Source organism: Trachurus trachurus (assembly GCF_905171665.1).
Source record: "Trachurus trachurus genome assembly, chromosome: 13".
NCBI lineage: Eukaryota > Metazoa > Chordata > Actinopteri > Carangiformes > Carangidae > Trachurus > Trachurus trachurus.
In genome coordinates, this window is record NC_139892.1 from 10,338,761 (window position 1) to 10,362,107 (window position 23,347).

Consider the following 23,347-nt stretch of genomic DNA (forward strand, 5'->3'; position numbering starts at 1 on the left):
CTCTCTGTGAGACTAAAACCCCATGAATTAAATTTGATTCATTCAAATGTTTTATTTAACAACCAAATTAAATCAAACAAAAGTCAAATTCTATTAATTAAGTCAAATTAGTCACAGAGATGGGTTTTTATTTAATGGAACAAAATGGATTTAACTCCACTGAAATGCACAGAGCCTGACTCAGAGAATATCTGAATGTTAATGAGACCAAAGAGCTGAGAAGTGAGAACACATGATGAGATGTTAATGTCAGTGTTAATGTTGCTGCCTCTCCACAGAGCAGCAGAGCAGAGAAGATCCACTGGTTTACTGAGAGTGTGAAAGTCTCTGGTTACTGGTTTGAACCACTTGGGGGCAGAGAAGCACTTTGATGTGCATGCGCTCTGTGATTCCAGTCTGCAGCCTGGCAACAAGGTTAAAACTACTCACCTCCCAGGGTTTTATATCTCATATTTTATTGAATTTATAAGTAAAGAAACATGAGTAAAAGAGTAGGCTATCAGACATGAGTGTGTTTGGGTGAATCAAAATCTTAGCCCTAAAGAAGTTTGAATCTTGTCCAGCTCTAATTGCAAATGTTTGACATCAGGTACCACTGCAGGGTTTATCAGTTGTAACTTGTAGTATAACTGCCGCATTAAAGCAGAAATAAGTGGAATATTTGTGTTAATATAAGTCTTAAATAGTTATCTTCCGACAGCAATCACTTACATAGAGTGTTTGGTCCGAAACACGGGTCTGTCAGTCACTCTGCTCTGCTGTAAGCCGAGGAGAAAACGTTCCTTGTATCCTACAACCTTTATCCAATGAGGAGAGAGAACGGCATAAAGGGGCGGTCCTCTCTGTGTGTGCAGCCAGCGATGCGCATGAATGTGGTGACGTAGGGACGAGGGCGGGGACTGCTAACTCCATCGGCTGACAAGAAGGTAGCCAAAATTACCGGATCGCTTACTTCCGCTTTAAAGGAGCTGGTGGTCACCCAGTGTTGAGGGGAGCAAAAAACGCGACTGAAATTGATGCAGGCAACTGGTTTGCCTGCATCAATTTCAGTCAATTTCAGTCAAGACATTACTATCCGATCGCAGAGCGCCTGCTCTCCCCGCCCCAGAAACAAACACTTTTTCCTTGTTGTGATGATTTATTTACAAAAATAAATAGATATTATGGGCATTACCACTGCACTGCTAGACCGTTTATTTTTGTAAATAAATCGTCACAACAAGGAAAAAGTGTTTGTTTCTGTGGCGGGGAGAAGGCGCTCTGCGATCAGATAGTAATGTCTTTCCATGATGTTTCAGAGTTCAGCTGTCTGAGGTGAGTGACTACATGCAAAAACACAAAGTTTATACTGTTTATATGAGTTTATACTGTACACTCTATGAGTTCAGTGGTGTCTCGTAAGGATTCGAGTCATGTACCATAGATATTTGATTGTGTTTTGAGTGTTTGCTGTGGTTGAAAAAAATGCCCCCATGGGTTAGCGTTGTGGCTATCCCTAGCGCCGTCTAGCCATGGTGTAACTCTGGTTTGCCTGCATCAATTTTAGTCGCGTTTTTTGCTCCCCCCAACACTGGGTGACCATCAAGAAAAACGATTTAGGGATCAAAAATGGCCGGAATTCTCCTTTAACCAATTTTTTGGAGCCTTTCCATGTGTAAGGTAAAGCTTTTGGTTGCCAGGTTGTAGACCTCATCCCCCTCCACTGGCGTGACACCGGCCCTTATTTGATGAGCCCCTCATTGACGCCTCCAGTGGACTGTCTGACCTCTGACCTCCTGGAGAGCAGCTATGGAGCAGCTTTACTAAAAACCAATTTTCTTATCAAACCAAATTTCTTATCAGCATATTAACACTTACACCTGCAGACTCAGCCCTTTGTTCAACATTCACGATCATAATTATAGATGCCCAGCGTTCAGAAGTGAGGACCTCTTGACTCTTTAGCAACAACTTTATTATTTCTCCGCCGTTATTAGAGAGCTGACATGGCCGGAAATGAGTGGGGGGAGAGACAGAGAGGGCAGATAACATCTTAATCAATGACGCAACAGCCAAAGAGGTTTTACAGAAACTGGAAATACAACACTTTTATTTTATTTTTGTTCATGTCTTATGACTAATCTATAAAGACTAGTCTATCAGAGTGGGTTTGCGTTTTTGAGAATAACAATTATCATCGAAGACCACACGTACAAACTAGAGGTGGAGTTTATTTCCTGCTCTGGCTTTTTTCAGTATGTGCAGGTCAAATTGATATCAATAGTCCAAAATTGCCTTATACCTTCCAATCCTCAGTCCCACACAGGAACTCTTCTGTTCGTCAAATGTGGTCCAAGCAACGATGGACATCTGGACACATGTGTTGTAGACTGTCAGGATTGGTTCAGGCTGTAAAGACGTTCCTCTAGGTGTATTGAAGAACACATTGATTAGACAAGGCTGTCGTATTTCAATTCGTAGCTCTCCTTGACAAACGAATAGTGAATATAAAGGTTATTTTTATAACAGTAGTGGAAATGTTTTGTTTAATTGTGTGCAGGGAGAATGGGAGGGGGAAATGCAATATTGCATTTCTGATTCTTTCCTTAGATAACAAGGTTGCACAATTCATGCAAAAAGAAGTTTTTCTTACAATAAAGAAAAATATGAAAAAGCAACCTCACAAACAGTAGTGATACATTTCTCATGATTGTGTTTGGGTTTGGACGTCCGATATAAACTGTGAAGTAGTCTGTGCTAAAAAAAAAAGAAGAGTTTGTCAGTTATAAACAGAAAAACAGCTGTAACATGATCAATTCAGCACAAATATCTGATCGACACTGCAGGTAGCAGGTGTAGCTTCTCTTTCTGACCAGGAATCAATCGGGAATCAATTTCTGAAAAACAGTAGAATAAAGAAAAAAAGAGAGTGTGTACCATACACCATACTTTTTCGGCTTTACCCCATTTTGAGGTTTAACTGTGAATTTGTCTTGAGAAAAAAATACTTCCTGTATGTGTGTGTGTGTGTGTGTGTGTGTGTGTGTGTGTGTGTGTGTGTGTGTGTGTGTGTGTGTGTGTGTGTGTGTGTGTGTGTGTGTGTGTGAGAGAGAGAGAGGGAGGGACAGATAGAGAGAAGCATCAGGTCTACATGGTTTACTCTTTCGGTCTTACTGAGCAGACGTCTCGATGTGTTTTGTATCCTACGGAGAAGACATTTTACAAATCAAATTTATGAGATAGAAAAATAAGATTTAGAAACGCAGCAGATCAACGGAGGTCGTCTTCAGGCAAAGACCAACATGGGCACTCAGGCTGTGTTCGCCATCGTCCTCCTGCTCGTAGCCGCTGTGAAAGCTCAGGACGGTTCAGGTAAATATCTAACTGCACTGTGGTTATTTATTGGTTTCTATGTCACATTTCTATGTCATGAAGTTTCAGTACATTTGTCTGAACTCAGAACTCAGAATAATTGTTATTCTGATGTTGAAGAAAATAAGCTTTCTCAAGGAAACCCCTCCAACTTCCTGTATTTCATCTATGCGCCTTAACTGCTGTGTTGAAAAGTTAGAATTTACCACTGAACGGTTCTTCTTTCTTTGTAATGTCTTCATACACTGAGTTGTGTGAATGTATCTTAGTTTGATCAGCATTTGTATTTTTTGTCATTTATTATTGACTGTTACATGATACATTGAAATCTCTGTATGTAGAAGACATACGCATGGTTTAATACGCAGTTAGACACTGGGGAATGATCACATTCAGACGTACAGTACATATATACATCTGGGGGTTTAAGAGTTGAGCTTTATGAACCCACCTCAGCTGTTAGATTGTTTGTCCCTCTGAGACCGAATCAGGAAGGTGGATGGTGACAAGATGACAGACAAAACCCAACAATACATATCTCTCAATGTGCTTTTCTCTTTTTTCAGTTGAATTCTGGAGGAAAAAATTCACAATGACCTGTCCAACAGCAACTAAAGACTGGTACAAGAATGATAAAAAGATAGAAAACATCACAGAAGATGTGACACAGCTTGAGCGAGAGTATAATAGTGATAACAAAGGCTTATACCACTGTAATTATGACACCACTGTAAAATATTTCTTCTACGTGAGAGGAAAGGGTGAGTAAAAAAAACCTTTTTGATTCCTCATGATGAGCCATCTGATTCACTTCTCCCCACCAAGCTAACACTCAACTTCAAATGTTTTTCTTTGTTCTCCAGTTTGTGAAGATTGTTATGAGCTGGACTCATTTGTGATTGGGCTGGCCATTGCTGCGGACGTGGTCGCTACGTTATGTGTGATGATGCTGATCTACACTTTAGCCCAGAACAAAAACCCAGAGGCATCTGTGCCCGCTCCCAGAGGTAGAAAATACCCCAAAACACCTGAGATTGTATATCTTTATGTAGTGGAAAGTTACCTTGTGTAGTGTATTACGCATGTTTTAAGATTCTACATTCACACATTCAGCTAATGCAGCCTAAGCAAATCTATTATATATATTACAGCTATTTTGAAGTAAAACTCTTTCTCCTTGACAATGAAACGATTCATCTAAAGACGCTGATAAAATATAACTCCAATATAATTTTCCTGCATGCACAATGACACATTGCTTTAGGTAAATACTCACAAATGCTTGATCACATTATTTATTTTATTGTCTTCCAGTACCTGCTCGTCCAGGGGGCCAGGGTCCAACGACTTCACAAACCTATGAGGTAGGTATTGTAGACTATATCAGAATGATATTTTGCAACAAGGACATGCTCCATTTTTTTTCTAAATTTTTTGCTTCGTACATGTTTTGTTTTCAGATGCTTCTCTCATCCATAGTCACTTATAAAAAAAAAAGTATCTGTATTCAATGTGTACTCAAGTCTAGATTACATTTCATTGCGCTCACACAAAATGCATCCAAAGACCACATCTTTTAAAGTTCACAAATCATTCTCTCATTCTCAACTATTATTTACCCTCCGTCATGGACATGTTTATGTGCTGAAATGTACATTAAAAACCCAAACAATCACGCAAAATGTGTATTGATTACACTGAGGTTTTGCACATTCTTAGAAAAGTTAGGCTAAATTACTATCCAAAATAATAATAGTGATAATAAAACAAATTGAAATAACTTACCTCTATGACGGAGTTGCACCACGTCGCTCTTGGACACAATATGTGTGGTCATATCAGCAGAAACTTATAAAATAAAGAGAAGACATCAGGTGCACAAGAGGTTTTAGTTGCATGCATAAACGGTCAACAATTTGCTAGCTTGTACTTTATGAAGCATAGTGGTGTAACTTTTTTTACTGCGTTAGTGGAATTTTTTTAGTTTCATTTTATAGAGTTAAGATGAGAAAAGGTTGATCTCATATCTACATAATTTCTTGCTGAGTTTGATGAATTGGCTAGCTTAGTGTTGCACAGTGTTGAGAGAGGAAGCTGTTAGCCTGGCTAAGTCCAAATGTATAAAAAAAAGTGCTGCCTATACCTGTAACTTAGTGATTAACCTGCTGTGTATTGGTTGTTTGAGCCTGTTACAAATATAAAGTGTAAAACCAATAAGTCAAATCAAATCATGTGCCTGCAAAGAAATAGTGTAGGCTAGAGTGTAGCTAAGCCCTTGGAGCCAATCACAGCTAACAATTAGCACTGACTCCAAATGTGCTGTAAAAAAAATTGCTTATTGTTAGTAACACTATTTTATTTTTATATAATAGTTTATATAGTGAACATCATTGAAAATCTGCTTCCTGATGTAACTGAGGGTCCGGGTGCACTCACTCACCCATAAAGGACGTGCAAACCTGATTGCCAAGCAGTCATTGATCTCTTGGCAAAATGGTTTGCATCATTGCCCGCCGTGTGGGAGACCAGGGTTAGAACCCCACTTACGGCAGTCTGTACTGAAATACAACGCAGAGGGCCAGATTAACAGCTGCTACACTGACACTTGGAGAACACAGACCTCCGTCGAGGCCAATGTCAAACAACATCGGCCCCCCACCAGACTAAACACTAAAATTTATCGTACACAATCCAGACCGATTTACTTAATAGGATCCTCCCTGGCTCATGCACCATCCCTCCTCCTCTTTGTTTAGTGCTTTCTATATAAATATAATGTTTTTTGCATAAATTATGTGACTCTATGATTGAGCTAAAACTGTGTATGTTGTGTTTTGGCAGAGTCTGAATCCTAACACTCGTGCCAACGATACCTACTCCAAGGTGAAAAGGACAGGATAGAGGTATCAGTCAGCTGACTGCACCACTGACAAGACAAGACAAACTTTCACAAAAGCCACTCAAGAGTACACACAATGCTCCATGCTGGAGCGTGCAAACACTGGCTTTTGTTTGTATGTATGGATTTGAAGAAAAATGTCATGAATTATTATACTTTGTCCTGGTACTAACTCGCCAGGTGAGGAAGTTTAGGTTTCAGCTATCCAGGTATTCTGCCACCACAGTACGACAGAGATTAAAGGAAACTAGTTTGTTCACAGTATTTAAAAATTACATTGAAAACTACCCGACGACTGTGCTCTGTAATTCAAGTTATTTATACAGTATGTTCCTGTAAATCAGTGGGTTTCCAAAACTGAGACACATCTGCAGTTAGCGGGGCGTTTGTGGAAAGACTGTGTATCTCATGATTATATAATATAGTATAGAATACTGAATATCGTCACAGAATAATGCAATTTCCAGAGTATTTATTGCAGCAATAAAACATCATAGTCTGACAAAGTTGTAATAAAACGACATGAATAGCCACGACCGAGAGAGCATGAAAACTAGTAAACAACCAAAACACAACACGAGTTGCTGAAATGTGAAGCTAGACTAGCGTCGACAAGCATCGGCAGCTCCAGGATCAATGTGCCTATACTGAGCGATTCCTTACGCCCATCACATCTATAGCTCTCCAAGAGCAGCGGTGCTCGAGTCCATCAGATCATGTCAGAAACGGATGAGAACTATACTGCGGTGGATTGATTTGAGTTTAATCTTTGAATACTGTGAGCAACTCTCATTTCTTTTTGTGTCTGTTCTGTTGTATTGGAGTGGAGGCAGAAACCTCAGAGACAGGTGTTTTTTTCATATACACTCAGTTTTCACTTTATCAGATTCAGCTGTACAGTCTAATGCAAACCAATACACCTGCTATGATTTGTTTTTGTGTACTTATCATATACTACTTATACTTAGTGTATAGATTATTAGAGGTATAGTTTTTTTTTTCTTGTGCTTTGTGCGTACTGAGCCTTTAATATAAGACTTTGGCTGCAAAAACCAGAACTTGTATTGTCATTTTGAATGGAGAGAAATGTGTTTTCTGTACATATACACTCAGGTAGCATTTTATTGCACCTAATTGAAACCAATGCAGTCTGGTCTAAAAGTCCTGCAATAAATGCTGTATTCATGCGCTGAAAATCGATTTAAACATATGTTGCTTCTCCTTTGTGGCCATTTTTTTCTGAGGCTGTTGAACTGTACTGTGTTGCAGGTGTTTTTGTTACTCTTTCCAACCCATTGATACCAATGGATGTAGAAGAAATAACAGAAACACCGGTTCTGAATTATTACACTGTAAAAATGTAACTTTCTACGCAAACTTATTTTGCCTTTTCATTTTAATCAGTTGTGCTTGTGTTTGTTTTTTAATTCAATAGGCACAAGATGTGTCACTAATAAATAAAACACAGTCAACATTCATGTCCTTTCTTACTTCTCTCTGCTGCACAGTTGGAAACCATACTGAGATGTTGAGTATCAGTTCATGGCGAGGCCTGAAAGCCGCAGCTCATATCGGTATGTCACCCACAAGCTCACAGTTACCATCAATAGTCTCCAAACACCTTCATCAGTCTGGCCTCATTTGTATGAATAATGTGCCACTGTGTTTTTGGAAATATCTGACATATCTGAAACATTTCACAATGCTTACACACACATTTCAATACAGTTTGACACAATGGAAATGTTGTGTCATGTTTTCGGCCTAATGTGTTTTTTTTCCCCACTGAGCACAGCTGCACTGATAGATAGACGTTACGGTATTTCTTCTTCATGCTGACTGGTAATGATTGATAAATGATACTGTACAATACATAAGTCAGAGTTTAGTGGAAATACTCCCACACTTAGTGCTCAGTTATCTTCATCTGCATCTGCTCTGTGTTTGTGCGACAAAGAAACACACAGAGGTAAAGAGGAAGAGAAGGAAGGTTGTAAACGATGCTGACGATGTGCTCATGTGAGTGTCTTAAGTCAAACCGCTCCCACATACAGACCTACATCTGTCTCCCGAGTGCGTGTGGTCGTGTGTGTGTGTGCATGACTTTGTGTGAATCCATGAAGGTGTGCGTACATGCATTTGAGTCAGAGGTTGGTTGTGTATATGTCTAAGTGTGTGTGTGTGTGTGTGTGTGTGTGTGTGTGTGTGTGTGTGTGTGTGCGGGGGTTGATCAGGGTTGTGTTTCTGAGCCGAGCTGTCTAAGCTCTGGTGTTTCATCTGTTTTCTCTTCTTCGGCGCCGGCACAAAACTGCAGTTTGTCACAGCCGAGTCAAGAGGAAGGAGAAAGACTCCGAGCAGTGATCAAACAATTGAAGTTATTAGATTATCTGACGTGGGTGGGGGGAGAGAAGGGGGGGCACCTGGGGTCTCTCACCACCTCCTCTTCTCCATTGACTTCCCTTCATCTTTGTTGCTATTTTTAAACTATTATTTCTTTCTAATCTTTCCCTCCAGCCTTGTTGTGTAATTGTAGCTGCTTTCTTTCTGTTTCTCTATATGCATACTTATTTTTTATTCAAGTAAAAGTCTAAGTAGCACAACAGAGGTCAACGCTGTTTGCATTTCGCACAAACTTTTATACATTAAAGTTACACCTGTCTGCTGATCACCCATGGCATTTAAAAATTATTTAATATTACATGTCATTCACAATAATTAGTCCAGTCCATGGGGACGATTGCAACATTTGAAGGTTCAGTGTGCAATAACTGTCAAGGTTTATTGGCAAAATCTGAATATACTACCCATGAATATATTTGTATAAGTGTATAATCGCCATAAAATAAAATTTGTTTGGTTTTCGTAACCATATAATTCTTATTTTATATATACATAGCATGGGTCTTGCTTTAGAGAGTGTTGCCATCTTGCACCGCCATGTTTGTACGGCACGGAAAATCCAGCCGTCAACCCAGACCGCCACTTTGCCGACGGGAGGGGTGAGTGCGAGCGAGTGAATGAGCGCTGCAAACCAGAATCTGAACGCTAGATATCACCGTTTTACCCCCCCTATTTTACACACTGGACCTTTAAATGTAGCTTTTTTTCAATTAGCATGGTGGTTACCATTGGTTGACATCACGGTTTCTTGAGGTGCATGTTGATAGAAAAATGCCATAGAAAAAAAAAGAGAGGGGGTATGCCTGCACACTGATAGCTACAAAGTGATTTCTTTATTGCACACATTTCGAGCGGTTGGTCTTCTTCAGTTGCTGTACCTAACGTTAATATAGGCTATTAACATTAATATTAGAGTATTATTTAAAGTCCCCCACCCTGATAATAGATAATCTTCTAACAGATATCATGACTGATATGTAATATGAAAGTACCGTTAAATGGTACAGGTAATCATCAGACTGATGTGAGTTTATTATTTTAAAGTTTGGTTGATCCAGTCCAAATAGTCACTGAATAACTGAGTGAAATGCAAATGTTGTGTTCTGAAATGTAGTCAGTGTAAGGTACTACTATTATAAATTAGCATTATGGAAATGAAGTAAATGTACACCTGGTGCAGACAACACTAGACGAGACAGCAAAACTTTGTTCAACTTTTTAATTTTGCAGCATAGTAATGTCAATTTAGTCTGAATAAACATTGCAATACGTGAGGTGGCTGTAGTAGCAACCCTACATACGGCGTATTAAGTACAAGTATATATAAGAAGAGTTAAACATAAGTGATCAATGGAAATACCACAGCGGTTGATTCAATTGCAATACTGTATTCAAAAATAACTCTGACAAATCGTTCATTGTGGTTAGGTGGTTTATAAACAGCTTCATTTTACAGGCAAGATAACGATAGGAGGGTAAAGCTCGAATGTGAACACAGTTTCATGCACAGGAAATTACACGGAAGCTGAACATCACCGATCATGGGCGTGCGCAGAAAAAGCAGAAAAAAAAGCATTTCATCTCCTCTTGTTTCAGCGGCGTTTGTTCTTGATGACATCATACTCGTCTTTCCGTTCTGTGTGCCTCAGTGGCTGAGATAGAAATGATTTAATATTAGAGCAATACATAAAATGTATATATGTATAAAAACTTGATGTCATTGTTAAATGTGACAATAATAGAATTAAAAAAAAACAGCACGCACATCCTAGTTGCCCAATGTTGGGTGAGTGCTGAACCAAGAAAAACGTGACATGAAGGGTAAAGAAAAGTCTGCAACACCAAAAGAGCTCCGATGCAAAAATGTATTAAAACTACAAGACGTTTCATGTAGTTTTAATACATTTTTGCATCGGAGCTCTTTTGGTGTTGCAGACTTTTCTTTACCCTAAATGTGACAATAAGACACGGCCACCACATGTCACCTTACCTGGTAATGATCATTGGAAGATCCTCCCACTTCAGATGGAACAAGCTGCCGTCTATCAGAAGCTGAGGATAGATAATTTGATAATTAATACAATAGCAAGCATCATGCGGCAAAGGCTAAACTGATTACCACTGTTGCACTCACAAATAGTTCTATTTTTCATGTGGTCGCAGGATGTTTACTAAAGAATTTGCCCTCACCGACAAAGGTAAAATTGTGCAGCAGCTAAAGAATGAACAAAATCTGCTTCTATTTTTTACAGATAATAAAATATTGATTAATAAACTAGATTTTCTGCAGACAAATTCTGCTATCTGGTACTTTTTGTGCTCCATTGGAATAATATTTGCATTACTTTGCGCCTGCGGTATGTTTTGCCTTCCACAGACCCGCACAATATTTTTTGTAACTTCACAGTATATTACACATTCTCTCAATTCAGAGAGGTCTGGATGTATTGATCTGCATGGACAATATACTGTCATAACATGGCTGGATCCATTGCCGTGATTATGCTTTATATATTACTAGTAGTCATTGTTTTGAGAGATTAAATGCACAATGTTAAGTGTCAGATTAATGCTGCTTTCTGTTGTATCTGCAGAAACTTTGAGAGTAAATTGACAGGTTATATAGGTTTGCCTGGATCCAGCATGCAAAGCTGTTCAGATATGCAAACAGTATTTCAAGGGCAAGTCAAACTAATTGCGAAAGAAACAAAAAAGATACGAATAAGAAAAATGCAGTGTGGCTTTTTGGGGTCTCCATAGTTTCACTGTTTCCAGACAGTCTGTTAAACTAAACAAACTAATCTAATCTAATCAGCTGCTTGTTGTAGCTTCACATTCACTGTGCAGATGTAAATGTACGCAAAATGATGGTAAATTCACATAATGGCGGTGTTTATGGATGTTCTGTTGATGTGGTGTTTCTGGGTTTTTTTTTGTGTTTATCCCCAAAGTGGAGCACCACTTCAGCATGGGGTTTAACATGATGAGTGCTAACATAGATGCTAACTTCATTTAAACAGAGAAAATTGAGAGTTTTACATAAAAAGACTAAAATAATATCATTGATCATGGATGGATGGATTGAATACCTATTTTGCGAGGGGTGGGAGGTGGACCACTGCGAACATGAGCTGCGAGGAGATAGACCCCAAATCCTACCCCGATCGTCGCCACCACATCTCCAACCACTATGCCAATGATGGCAACAATGTCCAGCTCTATGCAGTTTTCACAGGCTGCACACACACACAGACACACACACACAAGTATGACAACTGTTATGAAAGTTTGTGCTCACATTGTAAACATAAACAGTGTAAATACAGGTAAAATGTTTATGAAATGCTCATAAATAACATAAAATCTAATGTAATGCAAAACACAAGTTTGCTTCAGAACTTACTTCGAAATTTCACAAAGATTTTAGGTGGTTCTTTGTCATCAGCTGATAGTTCAGGTTTGATGCATTCGTACTGCCCTGTATTTTCATTCTGGTATCGCAGATGTTTTATTTTCTCTCCGTCCTCGTCTGTTCCAGTTTTTTTTATTTGATAATCCTTTGGGCATTGCACCTTAATTCCGTCTGATACTGTTGTCACTTTTATCTCTGACTCTTGAGAAGAAAAACATACAAATTTAATTTATTTAACTTTTACAATATAGTCATTATCAAACTGCTTCTTGCAAACAACATAATTTTACTCATGCAGTCTCTATGCTACGCCAACAACAATGGAGCATTAAAGCAGTGATCTTACCACTTTGACAGCTGACAAACACTGTGGAAGAAAAGGAGAGAAAGAGAAAACATTAAATGAAATTAATCTGACACCATTGACATTAAACATTGAACTTATATAAATGTTCGAGGACAGTTTGCCTTCTAGTTTTATGTTGTTAAAACCAACAGTATTTTTGACAGAGGCCTACCTGTCAGTGTCCAAACCAGCAGCAAACAGCTCAGTACGATGAAGTGATATTTCATCGTTTGGTCCTCTGAGTTCTGCTGAAGACAGACGGAGAGATTTCAGATCACTGTTCGGTTTAAAGTGAGAATACAACAGAAAGCAGGAAGTACGCCATTTTCCGCTCCAAGTCGACCATTTTAGTCCACTTAGTGTAACATATAAGTGACGATAAAAGACTAACACAATCTGATAACCACACTCACACACACAAAACAAAACTCAAATAAATATACTGACCTCAAAATAAAAAGAGCTGCAGTGTCTCTGGTGTAAGAGCGTCCAGATCCAGTCCCCGTTTGTCAAATTGTCACAATTTCTGTGTGTGTGTGTGTCTGTGTGTGTGTGCAGAGGAAGTGAGTGTGATTGGTTTATTTTCCGTCTCACAGCCTCTGTTGATTTCTGTTGCATCTGGAGGACTCTGTGTCTCTGTGTCTTCCAGAAAACGACAGCGTATGTTAGACACTGTGTGTTTAAGTGTGTTTAACTTCACGCTGCTCCATACATCTGCTCTACCACACTTCACAGAGAGAAATATTGCAACTTTTTCCCTCCACGGTTTTTATTTGACAGCTCACAACTTACGATCTGACGAAGAAAAAACACAAGATGAGCTCATAAAACACGTTGTAAACTTCTCAATGCCACATAAAACTGTGGAACTGCTGATTAAAGCTTCAGTAAGGTGCTGATTACACGTTACTACAACAGCACTATGATTTATAAATATAACATTAGACTGAAAATCACTATAGATTGACTTTTGTTCCTTTAGGAATTTTCCCCAACGTGCCGTCATTCACTTTGTCAGATTTTCCAAAAACAACAACGGCAGCAGCAATCACAAGAGAAGGCAGACAACACCAAGAGAGTTGGAGATGAACTCACTACAGCAGCTTCATATGAGCTGAACTGACTGACGATCAGTTTGTTAACACTGACTGTCTGCTTGTCTTGTGAGACGCATGGAGCAGCTCCATCTGGTAAAAACAAAGACAAGAACACAACCGAGTGTGTTCAGATAAATATTTTAATTCCCTGCATGTTACAAGTGTTTGTCCCGCTGTGTGTGTGCGCATGTGTGTGACAGACTAGAGTCCCATGGTTTGCACAGAAGAAGCAGAGAGAAAGACAAGAAGAGAAAAAGAGATGCTACCACAAAACAATTCAGCTTCCTGTTTGAAGAAAAGCCACAACAGCCTGTGACCTAGTGCAAACACCTGGCACACACACATGCACATACAAACACACACAAATTGTTCATTCTTGCACCTGCAACTGAATTATTCCCAGTTTACAAAAAAAAACATAAAACTAATAGCTAAAAAAACAGTGCCTTCACCATCACGCAACACACTCATCCTCAGCACCATGTGAACAACACACATCCTCCTCCTCCATGTTTCCCAGGGTATAAATCAACTATAGAGCGCCCCCTGGTGAGCGCTAATGAAACCACAGCCCATAGTCACATCATTTACTTACATTAAATTCCATATTATCTTTATTAGACGACCTCTTTTATACACATATGCATATGCATACAAATATACAGTACATGACATGTTGCATGTCCATATACAAATACATACTCTATAATTATGGACCACCTTGTTTAGGTATTAGTGGTCATTCAATATGTAAAATCTCACATACAGTACATTATCCTGGACATTCTGGTGTTAGCATAGAACATTTAATGCATTCCCATAATGCAACAGGGAGGACAGGGAGGTTATTATGAGCATGGTGGTTACAGGAGGAAATCATGTCAAAACATCTCATCACAGGAGCATTTTTATGTAGACGTCATACTTTGCATCGATGAGAAGACACATTAGCAGTGTTATAGTCTATTCAGAGAGACACAAACATGGACAGTTTGGTTTTTTTGTAGACATTAAAACTCACATTTGAGTGTGTTGATGCTGACATGTGGGTCCAGAGACAACAACATCATAGCCTGTGGTTGCTGGTCATCCCCGGTCCAGCTCGAAGGTGATTGACTTTGATGGATGATGGATGGATGAATGGCTGAACTGGCTGGCAGTTGTTCTGGAGTTTCCTAGTCGGACAGCTGCACTGTTGGAAGCAGTTTTGCATGCATGTACTGTACGCCGGCCTGCGTGTGCTAACTTTGAGGTAAGTCAGAGCCAGATCTCCTCACTGCTTGTGCTGTTCACCTTGTAGATGTAGCCCACCATCGGGTACCTGGCAAAACCTGGGAATCATCCGAAAGGAACAATAAAACACTGACTTACAGCTACATTTAAACTTAAGTATAAATAATAATAATATATATAAAAAAACAGCAGTATCTAAATGTATTTCCCTGACCTCTGGCGGCGTAGGCTAAAGACAGATCTTCCTCCTCCTCTTCCTTCTTTTCTCCCACACAGTTCTGCTGGGCAGCCTCTCGAGCTACGAGAAGAGATCCAGGAAAAATGGAGAACACAGTAGGATGCAAAATAAAAAATGTCCATAGACATAGTTTTTACCAAACATATTTACTTTTATTCATTTATTCATTCAATTGATTAGGTTTGGTTTCTTTCATTCTTTTGGATCCTTCATAGATCACTTCAGTGTGAGCGATGACAGAGTACAGGGTCAGATAATAGCTCTGTTTGGCCTTGATGTATCATTTTTCACTGAATCCTGAAGCGTCACATTTGTTATTGCCGCTCAAGTCACTTGCAGCTGCATCCATCACAGATAAACGCTCCTCTAGGATCTCTATATATCTCCCATCATCATCGGACTCTGTTTTCCAGATGAAGTTACATCCGCATGTCAGTTCTTTTAAGGGATATTATTTGTAAACTACATATAAAATAAAGTGTTACCTAAGCTGTTGCATATGTACAACAGCGTTAAAGTGCATTAATTCAGGCAAAATGTTTTAATACTTCGTATTTCTACAGTTTTATTTTCCATAACTATACATTTACAACACTATAAAAACAAAGTGGCTGCAAGTGCAACAGTAATATATGAACCAGTGAGCCCGCGTAGAGTCAGTTTTATGAGTTTTTAATTCAGTTGAGTTTTCAATACTTGACTTTATTTGATTCTGCTCACATTTCTACTTCATATTATTCATATTCTGAATGCTGGATTTCATTTAAATTTTCTATTTTTGCAGTGTAACACACGGATATCACAGTGCACAAAGGCACACAAAGTGAAACAGGGCAAATATAAATGTCTATGCCAATGTGTGTGCATTACCAAAACACATGGCTGGATCAACCCCTGATAAAGAGATCCAGCCATGTGTTTGGTAATTTGTTGTAGGCCTCCAGTGATCAGCTATATTGAGTAATTGTTTAATGCAAATTTATTTAGGAATATGAATTAAACAGTAACATATGGTGCATATTACAAATCCAAGCCCGACTAAAATTTGTGCTGCATTCAAGACCAGCACTGATGGCATTTCCTACCATAATGGATAGTGTTACTTACGTGTATCCTATTACAGGGAGGCGAGGTCTTACCTTTTCTCAAAGTGCTGAGGTCGTTGAGCTGCATGTTGGCAGGCAGAGACATGTTCTCTCTGGGGATGATCTTCATATCAGCTTTCTCTGTCTTCAGATTGGCAGATTCACTGTGCACAGGGAAATATGAAGGAGAGATATCAAACTTGGACACCGAGGTGACAAAAAATGCTTTCATCAGTGTTTTCCTGTCAGTCCTGAGATGGAAGTTGTCAGTGACACCTTGCTGTCAAAGTGCTGTCACAGAAAGGAAGGTGAGTTGATGATTACATTACAACTTACTTTTAAAATAAAAGACATTTCTTTCTCCTATTTTTGTGACATGTGGATATGATTATGTATAATACAGCATTTTAATGCTAAGGCCCTGTGTCTTCCTGCAGAACATAATGGGACACATAAGGACCAGGTCAACGTTTTTGGGGAATAAAAATCTGCCCCTTTTTTTTTCTTTTTGAATTATTATTTATTTAATGGAAACAGGCAATGAGATACACAATTTATAAACTGACAATACACCAAAAATGTACAAAATCTGACCTTTCTTACTCATAACCACTGTATGCATATGGTTAGCTTAGCTTAGCATAAATAACAGAAACACCTAACCTGCCACGTCCAACAGTAATAAAAATCCACCCACCAGCAGCACCCTGATTTCTTGGCCTTGTGCATGCGCTTCTTGGTATCTCTGGTGGTTGCCTAGCAACCTCACAGGGACGTCATCACCCCTGACGACAAAGCTATTTTTCCCCCCTTTTGCTAATATGAGCGAACAGCCAGTGAAAGGTAGGTAGGCCTACATATTTAATACCCAGTAATGACAGTGCTACAGAGTTACTTATAATATCTCAGCTGAAGACTCCAGCACCTAAAGCAAGTAAGGAATCACTACTTTCTGATTAAAAGGTAAAGCAAAACTTTCTGTCTCATTGTGCATCTGCAACAATGTTTATGCAGCATTTTGTGAGAGGATTTACTCCATTACTTTGCTTGTTTTTCAATATCTAATGTCAGAAGTCTGATCACTTTCTTTACCTTTTCTTGGTCATCAGAATCTCCACCGGCTCGTCTGAAACGTAACACAAAGAGATGTGTCATCCTGATGAATAAGCATTACAGGTTCCTCTAGGTAACTTGCTGACAGCGCACACACACACACACACACACACACACACACACACACACACACTGCAGTCTCACCAATGATCTTGCTTTTGTTTTTTTGCATGAGGCAAAGAACTATGAGACTGAGGATGAGGAGGGCCATGAAGGCCATAGCTCCCCCGGTCACGATCCCCAGCATAGGCACCTCCACTCGGGACTGCAGGAACTCTGGAGAGAGAGTTAAAGGGATAGTTCAACATTTTGACAAACTAGCCCATTGCCATAACCCCTATAGTCTTAGCAGTAGGTTTGTTACCTTTAATTGTCAATGCAAACTATTTTTAGAACAGTGGAGCAGAGCCGTGAGCTGCTCAGAGCTACGCTACGGAGGCTCATGGGATTTCTTGGTTCAAACTCATCAAATACACAATCCTACAACTCCAAAACGCTCTCCTGGACAAGTTGCGACCTGCACATTTACCACGCTATGAGATAATAACGTAACGTTACGAGACAGAGTTGTTTTAGAGGTAAATTCATGCAAAACCACTGATGCGCGTTGCCTTCAGGGACAGTTTTCCGGCAAGCAGTCTCTGCATTACGTTATTATCTCATAGTGTGGTGAATGTGCAGGTCACAACTTGTCCACCAGAGCGTTTTGGAGTTGTTGGATTGTGTATTTGATGAGTTTGATGAGGGAAACCAAGAAATCCCATTAGCCTCCGTAGTGTAGCTCTGAGCAGCTCGCGGCTCTGCTCCGCTGTTCTAAAAATAGCTTGCACCGACAATTAAAGGTAACGAACCTACTGCTATGACTATAGGGATTATGGCAATGGGCCAATTTGCCAAAATGTTGAACTATCCCTTTAAAGGAGTAATTTGTCGTTTAGGAAACTTTGTGTATTCACTGATTACATAAGACTGATAGCATATTGATTGATATCTATTTTCATCCTTTTGCCTTTCACCCTCCCTGACCTGCTAATGTGAGGTTGCTCTGCACCGTTCCCACGCTGTTGCTGGCGTTCAGCGAGATATTCCCTGATAGGCTGCCGAGCGACACCCTCATCGTGTGGTTGGTCAGCCAGGGGTAGCTCCGGGAGTCCAGGATGAGGAAGTCCGAGGTGTTGGCTACCAACTGCCCGTTCTGGTCCACGAAGGTGATGGTGGCCGGCGGGTTGGACCGGACCAAGGCGAAGAGGACCAGGGAGAGGCCCGGGTCTGAGGTTTCACTGTAGTGGGCGTTCACCCTGAGGATCTCTGGCTGGACTGGGAGACGGAGGAGAGGAGACACTCACTTTATTGGGCATATTATAGGGATAGTTCAACATTTTGGCAAATTGGCCCACTGCCATAATCCCTATAGCAGAGGTCTTCAACAGGGGCTCCGTGACCCCTGGGCGGTCGTGGAATTTTTGGTTGAGTAGACAATGTTTTATATCTTTTAGTTTCCACATTTGTTTCAAATAAAAAGGTCAATTTGAATAGCTTGTGTGCATGATCAGCATTGGTATCAGTTAACAAGGTCTGTTTATAAATGGCAGAAGCATTGCCGCCCTACTAACTGTACCTTGAACATTAAAAAAAAATAACATGAATTGTGAAGCTGTGTATTATTTGAATAGCTTAGTATTGAATGCACAATAACAAGGTTTGTTTATACATGGCACTGGGCCCAGTTTAATATAATACACATTTTTTTTAATATAGTAGGGGTCCCTGCTTTATCTCTCTATCAGTTTGGGGGTCTTTGGCCTGAAAAACGTTGAAGACCCCTGCCCTGTAGTTTTAGGAGTAAGTTCTTACCTTTAATTGTCGATGCAAGATATTTTTAGAACGGCGGAGCAGAGCCGCGAGCTGCTCAGAGCTACGCTACGGAGGCTCATGGGATTTCTTGGTTTCCCTCATCAAACTCATCAAATACACAACGGAGTTGTTTTCCTGGTAAATTCATACAAAACCGCTGATGCGCGTTCCCATCGGGGGCAGTTTTTCAGCAAGCAGTCTCTGCATTTACCTCTAAAACAACTCTGTTTCGTAACGTCCCGTTATTATCTCATAGCGTGGTGAATGTGCAGGTCACAACTTGTCCACCAGAGCGTTTTGGAGTTGTTAGATTGTGTATTTGATGAGTTTGATGAGGGAAACCAAGAAATCCCATGAGCCTCCGCAGCGTAGCTCTGAGCAGCTCGCAGCTCTGCTCCACCGTTCTAAAAAAAGCTTGCACCGACAATTAAAGGTAACGACCTATTCCTAAAATTAAAGGGATTATGGCAATGGGCCAATTTGCCAAAATGTTGAACTATCCCTTTAAGAAAAAAATATTTGCACCCAGTAAAAATCCTGAAACATTTCACACTGACTCACACTGGACGTTGAGTGTGACTGTGGCGTTGTAGCTCTCTCCTGTGCGGGGATTGGAGGCGACACACACCAGCTCCCTGTCCCACTTCCTGGCGTGCAGAGAGAAGGTGCTGTTGTGATTGGTCCGTGGCCTCATGACCTCAGAGTCTTCCTTTGATGTCATCACCAGGCGCCCGCGGTTGGGCGCTGGCGCTCTCTGCGGCACGCCGTTCAGGTACCAGGTCAGCATCGGAGGGGCGCGGGGATCCCAGCCATCTGATTGGCAGTTGAACCGGTGTGTCGTGTTCTCCTGCATCGTCAGTAATCCCCGGTGCCATCCGTCAATCTTGGGGGCGGGCTCAATCGTACCTGTGGGTGCAGGTGTCACTGTTATTAGCACATTATGACAAAATTACAGTAAAAGGCTTAAAGAGGAAATATTCAAGATTTTTAGCTTAAAGCAGAAGTAAGCGATCCGGTCGTTTTGGCTAATGCTGCGTTCCAGGCAGGCTTTTGAAACCGTAAATTACAGCTTCAAGTCACAACTTACGACTTTGTAGCGTTCCAGGCAACCCACTCGTGTTTTTCCGACCTGTTTTACCTGTGAAAGTCACTATAACGGCAACTCGTAACTTCCGACCCGTGAACTCGTACCAGATCGAACTGGTATGACTTCACAGGTCGGAAAAACACGAGTTACGAGTTTCCTTGAACGCACCATAACAGTCCTCGTCCCTACGTCACCACATTCACGGCGTCCCTTGGCTGCACACACAGCCCTGCATGCCGTTCTCTCTCCTCATTGGATAAAAACTGTAGGATACGATAAATGTTTTCTCTTCGGCTCAGAGCAGAGCAGAGTGACTGACAGACCCGTGTTTCAGACCAAACACTCTATGTAAGTGATTGCTGTCGGAAGATATAACTATTTAAGACTTATATTAACACAAATATATCACTTACTTCTGCTTTAACTATGCTACATTTTTACCTTAATTAAACTGTTTCACAGTAATTGTGATGGTTAAATAAATGACTTGTTAGGGAGAACGGAGGCTCTCTGTCTTCCACATAGCGTCTCTCGGCCAAAAAACAATCTTGCAAGATCAGAATCTCCGACCCGGTGTCCCAGCTCTCTTCTTGGCCATTTATTTAACCATCACAATTACTCCAAAGCTTTTTAATTAAGGTAAAACTGTAGCATAGTTCCCCTTTAATTATGAAGTCTCTCTACTACTCGTACGAGACAAGTAAGCCAGCAAGCTTAGTTTAGCCCAAAGACAGCTAGTCGGGCTCCGTGCAAAAGTTGTTTAAAAAAAAAAAACTACCTATCAGCACCTCTTAGGAACAATCAATTTCCTTTTATTTTATGTCTTATTTGTTTGACTGGTATAAAATCTAAAGTGTAAACAAAAGAAACAGCTTGGAGACAGTAAGCTAGCTCTTTCTCCAGTTTTCTGCCCCTACAGTCTGTGATGTGTGTATATGTGTGAGTTTTTACACAAACTAATATACAGTATACAGTATAGATATCAAATATATATTTAATGCACTGCTGGTTCAAGTCTTTATGCAAAACTAGGATAAGCTAACCAGATCCTTGTGCTAGCTCCATTTTCAGAACATAGACATGAGCGACAATCTCCAACAGGCCTCTGAATTATATCAAAGTCAGAGTTTTAATCCAACCCAAGAGGACATTTTATACGAAATGAGTTGTCTTTTTTGTCGAGTGTCCTTTGCCTCTGAGGTCTAATCTGCCAGTGTATGGGTGAATGTGGAAAGTAAGGCACTTTAAGTAGTGTCTGAGACTGAACTGGATAAGTGGTGTGTAAGTGCAGACCATTTCTAACATGGGTTAGAGTGACCTATTGTTATTATCACTATTAAAATAAGTGCAGTGGAATAACCTCCTCGTCAGTTATGGCTGAATGAGTCAAGTCCTGATCACAGCTGTGTGTCTCACCTGTCCAGGATAAAGCCAGTGTGTGAAGGAACACGACGGCTGAGCCCGATGCCCACCTCCTCAGACACACACGCTCCATAGCGGCCCAGTGGAGCACCGCATACACACACACTTCTACCTGCATTGAGAAGAAATAACTATTGTGAGCATGAAAAACAAAAACAAACTATGAAAGCACAGGGTTATAATCTGTCCTCATCACAATGCATCGTGGGGAATGTAGTACCAGATTCTGACAAGAAATGAAGATCATGTGGAATAAAACAGTTGATATCTCTGGTTTAACTTCAGGTTTTGAAGCTTTTCATCACGGAGAGTGTGATGCTAAATCAATGGAGTGCTCTTTTATTTACTGCCTCACTTTAAAGAGCTCACAGATGTGGTCAGTTTTCATTGCAACATGCAAACTCTGTAATTAGATCGAGCTTGTTCATCACAAGGAGCCACCTGCAGCAGCCTCAGAGATACTGTAGATATTGCAAAACATAAACAGTGACTCCACTCCACTGTGGGAATATGAGGGCAAAGATTTTAGTTTGTGATTCAATTGAACTCCTCTTATTGAAGACACTTAGGGCTCTGATGGGTGGGAAAAAAATGAAACAAACATATAAAGCAATGCAACAAAGACACGCCAAGCCTCTCATCTTTCAATCACCAGCATTGATTTGCAGACTTGCCTCATCACAACAACATTAAACATTTACAGGCCTGGTGAAAATGCACACATAAACACACACACACATTCATACAGCAAGTGCAGGAAAGGGCAGGAATGAGTCAGGTCGATGGTCATGTCTTGTGCTTTCTTGCAATCTGGGTCACGTGATGAGTGTGAGAACCTCGGACGAAAGCAGGAACTGAGTCGACAAGGAAACACAGATAATTCTACACACAAAGGGGACAATCAGTCAAGACAATTACATGATAGAGGGTGTTACAGCTCTTTGCACTCAGGCTGAGGCTGTTTGCTTTGCACTGACATTCAGGGTAATTTAAAAGGCGGCAAGGGGCTTTGTATTACAGTGTAGATCTGCATACACACACACACACACACATTGCACACACATTGCGCTTTGCAAGGCTGCATGCAGGCATTTCAGTACAGATGTGTGCACTTAAATACAGAGAAGAAAGCCTATACATAACACACACACACGCAGTCATTACCTCAGCCCTTTCTGCAGACGCTGCTGTGATTCAGCCTGCTGGAGCTCCATGGCAGCGAAGGAGGAGGAGAGGAGGGAGAGTGAAGGATGGTGATAACAGCACAGAGAGATGAGAGGCAGCCCTCCCTGACTCAGTTGCTTTCCCATCTGCGTACACTCACACACTGAAACACAAACACATACACACACACACACACACACAAAGCTCTCTGCAGGGTATAGGCTTTACGGCAGCAGCTCCAGTAGCAGCGTTCACTCGCTGGCAAGGGGCTGGTAGTGCTGGCTGACGCAGGCAGTCACGCTGTCGCCACTCCAAGAGGGTGAGATGGAGGGATGGAGGAGGAGGAGGAGGAGAGGGAGGGCAGCTGAGGAGATAGAGGGCAAGAGGAAAAGGAAGAGGGTGAAGGCAGGTTAAAGGAGGAGAGGATGGAGAGAGGATGGAGAGGGAAGGGAGAGGAGAGGGAGAGATCAATCTGTCACAGTCTACCAGGGGATTGGAGGAGGTTTCTGGAGGATGGACAGGGGTAAACTGTCAGATAAAGGCATCTAAACAAACTCATCCATAGATTCTGTCCATCACACAGCTTGTTGGGAGTCAGCCCTGATAAAAAAAAACAGAGGCTGACTGACACTCATGGTGTCTGAGC

General features: G+C 40.7%; 2 protein-coding genes and 1 long non-coding RNA gene across 3 annotated transcripts; 1 reads left to right on the forward strand and 2 right to left on the reverse strand.

Annotated features, from left to right (window-relative positions):
• The first annotated feature begins 4,212 nt into the window (after positions 1 to 4,212).
• On the forward strand, positions 4,213 to 7,370 carry LOC310995576. Its single transcript, XR_014595837.1, has 3 exons — positions 4,213 to 4,358; positions 4,666 to 4,715; positions 6,193 to 7,370. It is a non-coding gene; the product is annotated as an uncharacterized lncRNA (long non-coding RNA).
• Positions 7,371 to 9,900: 2,530 nt separating this feature from the next.
• Positions 9,901 to 12,893, reverse strand: LOC310995398 (uncharacterized protein). Its single transcript, XM_083984448.1, has 7 exons — positions 12,856 to 12,893; positions 12,581 to 12,656; positions 12,409 to 12,429; positions 12,054 to 12,263; positions 11,740 to 11,886; positions 10,641 to 10,702; positions 9,901 to 10,302 (listed from the first exon to the last, which is right to left on the reverse strand). The coding sequence occupies exons 2-7, from the start codon at positions 12,633 to 12,635 to the stop codon at positions 10,243 to 10,245; spliced, it is 555 nt and encodes a 184-aa protein (XP_083840574.1). The 5' UTR covers positions 12,636 to 12,656; positions 12,856 to 12,893; the 3' UTR covers positions 9,901 to 10,242.
• Positions 12,894 to 14,762: 1,869 nt separating this feature from the next.
• tmem25 (transmembrane protein 25) lies at positions 14,763 to 21,621 on the reverse strand (the record flags this gene model as incomplete). Its single annotated transcript, XM_083984694.1, has 8 exons — positions 21,532 to 21,621; positions 19,590 to 19,934; positions 18,201 to 18,491; positions 17,319 to 17,450; positions 17,154 to 17,187; positions 16,116 to 16,225; positions 14,953 to 15,036; positions 14,763 to 14,836 (listed from the first exon to the last, which is right to left on the reverse strand). The coding sequence occupies exons 1-8, from the start codon at positions 21,608 to 21,610 to the stop codon at positions 14,763 to 14,765; spliced, it is 1,149 nt and encodes a 382-aa protein (XP_083840820.1). The 5' UTR covers positions 21,611 to 21,621.
• Between the last annotated feature and the right edge of the window lie 1,726 nt (positions 21,622 to 23,347).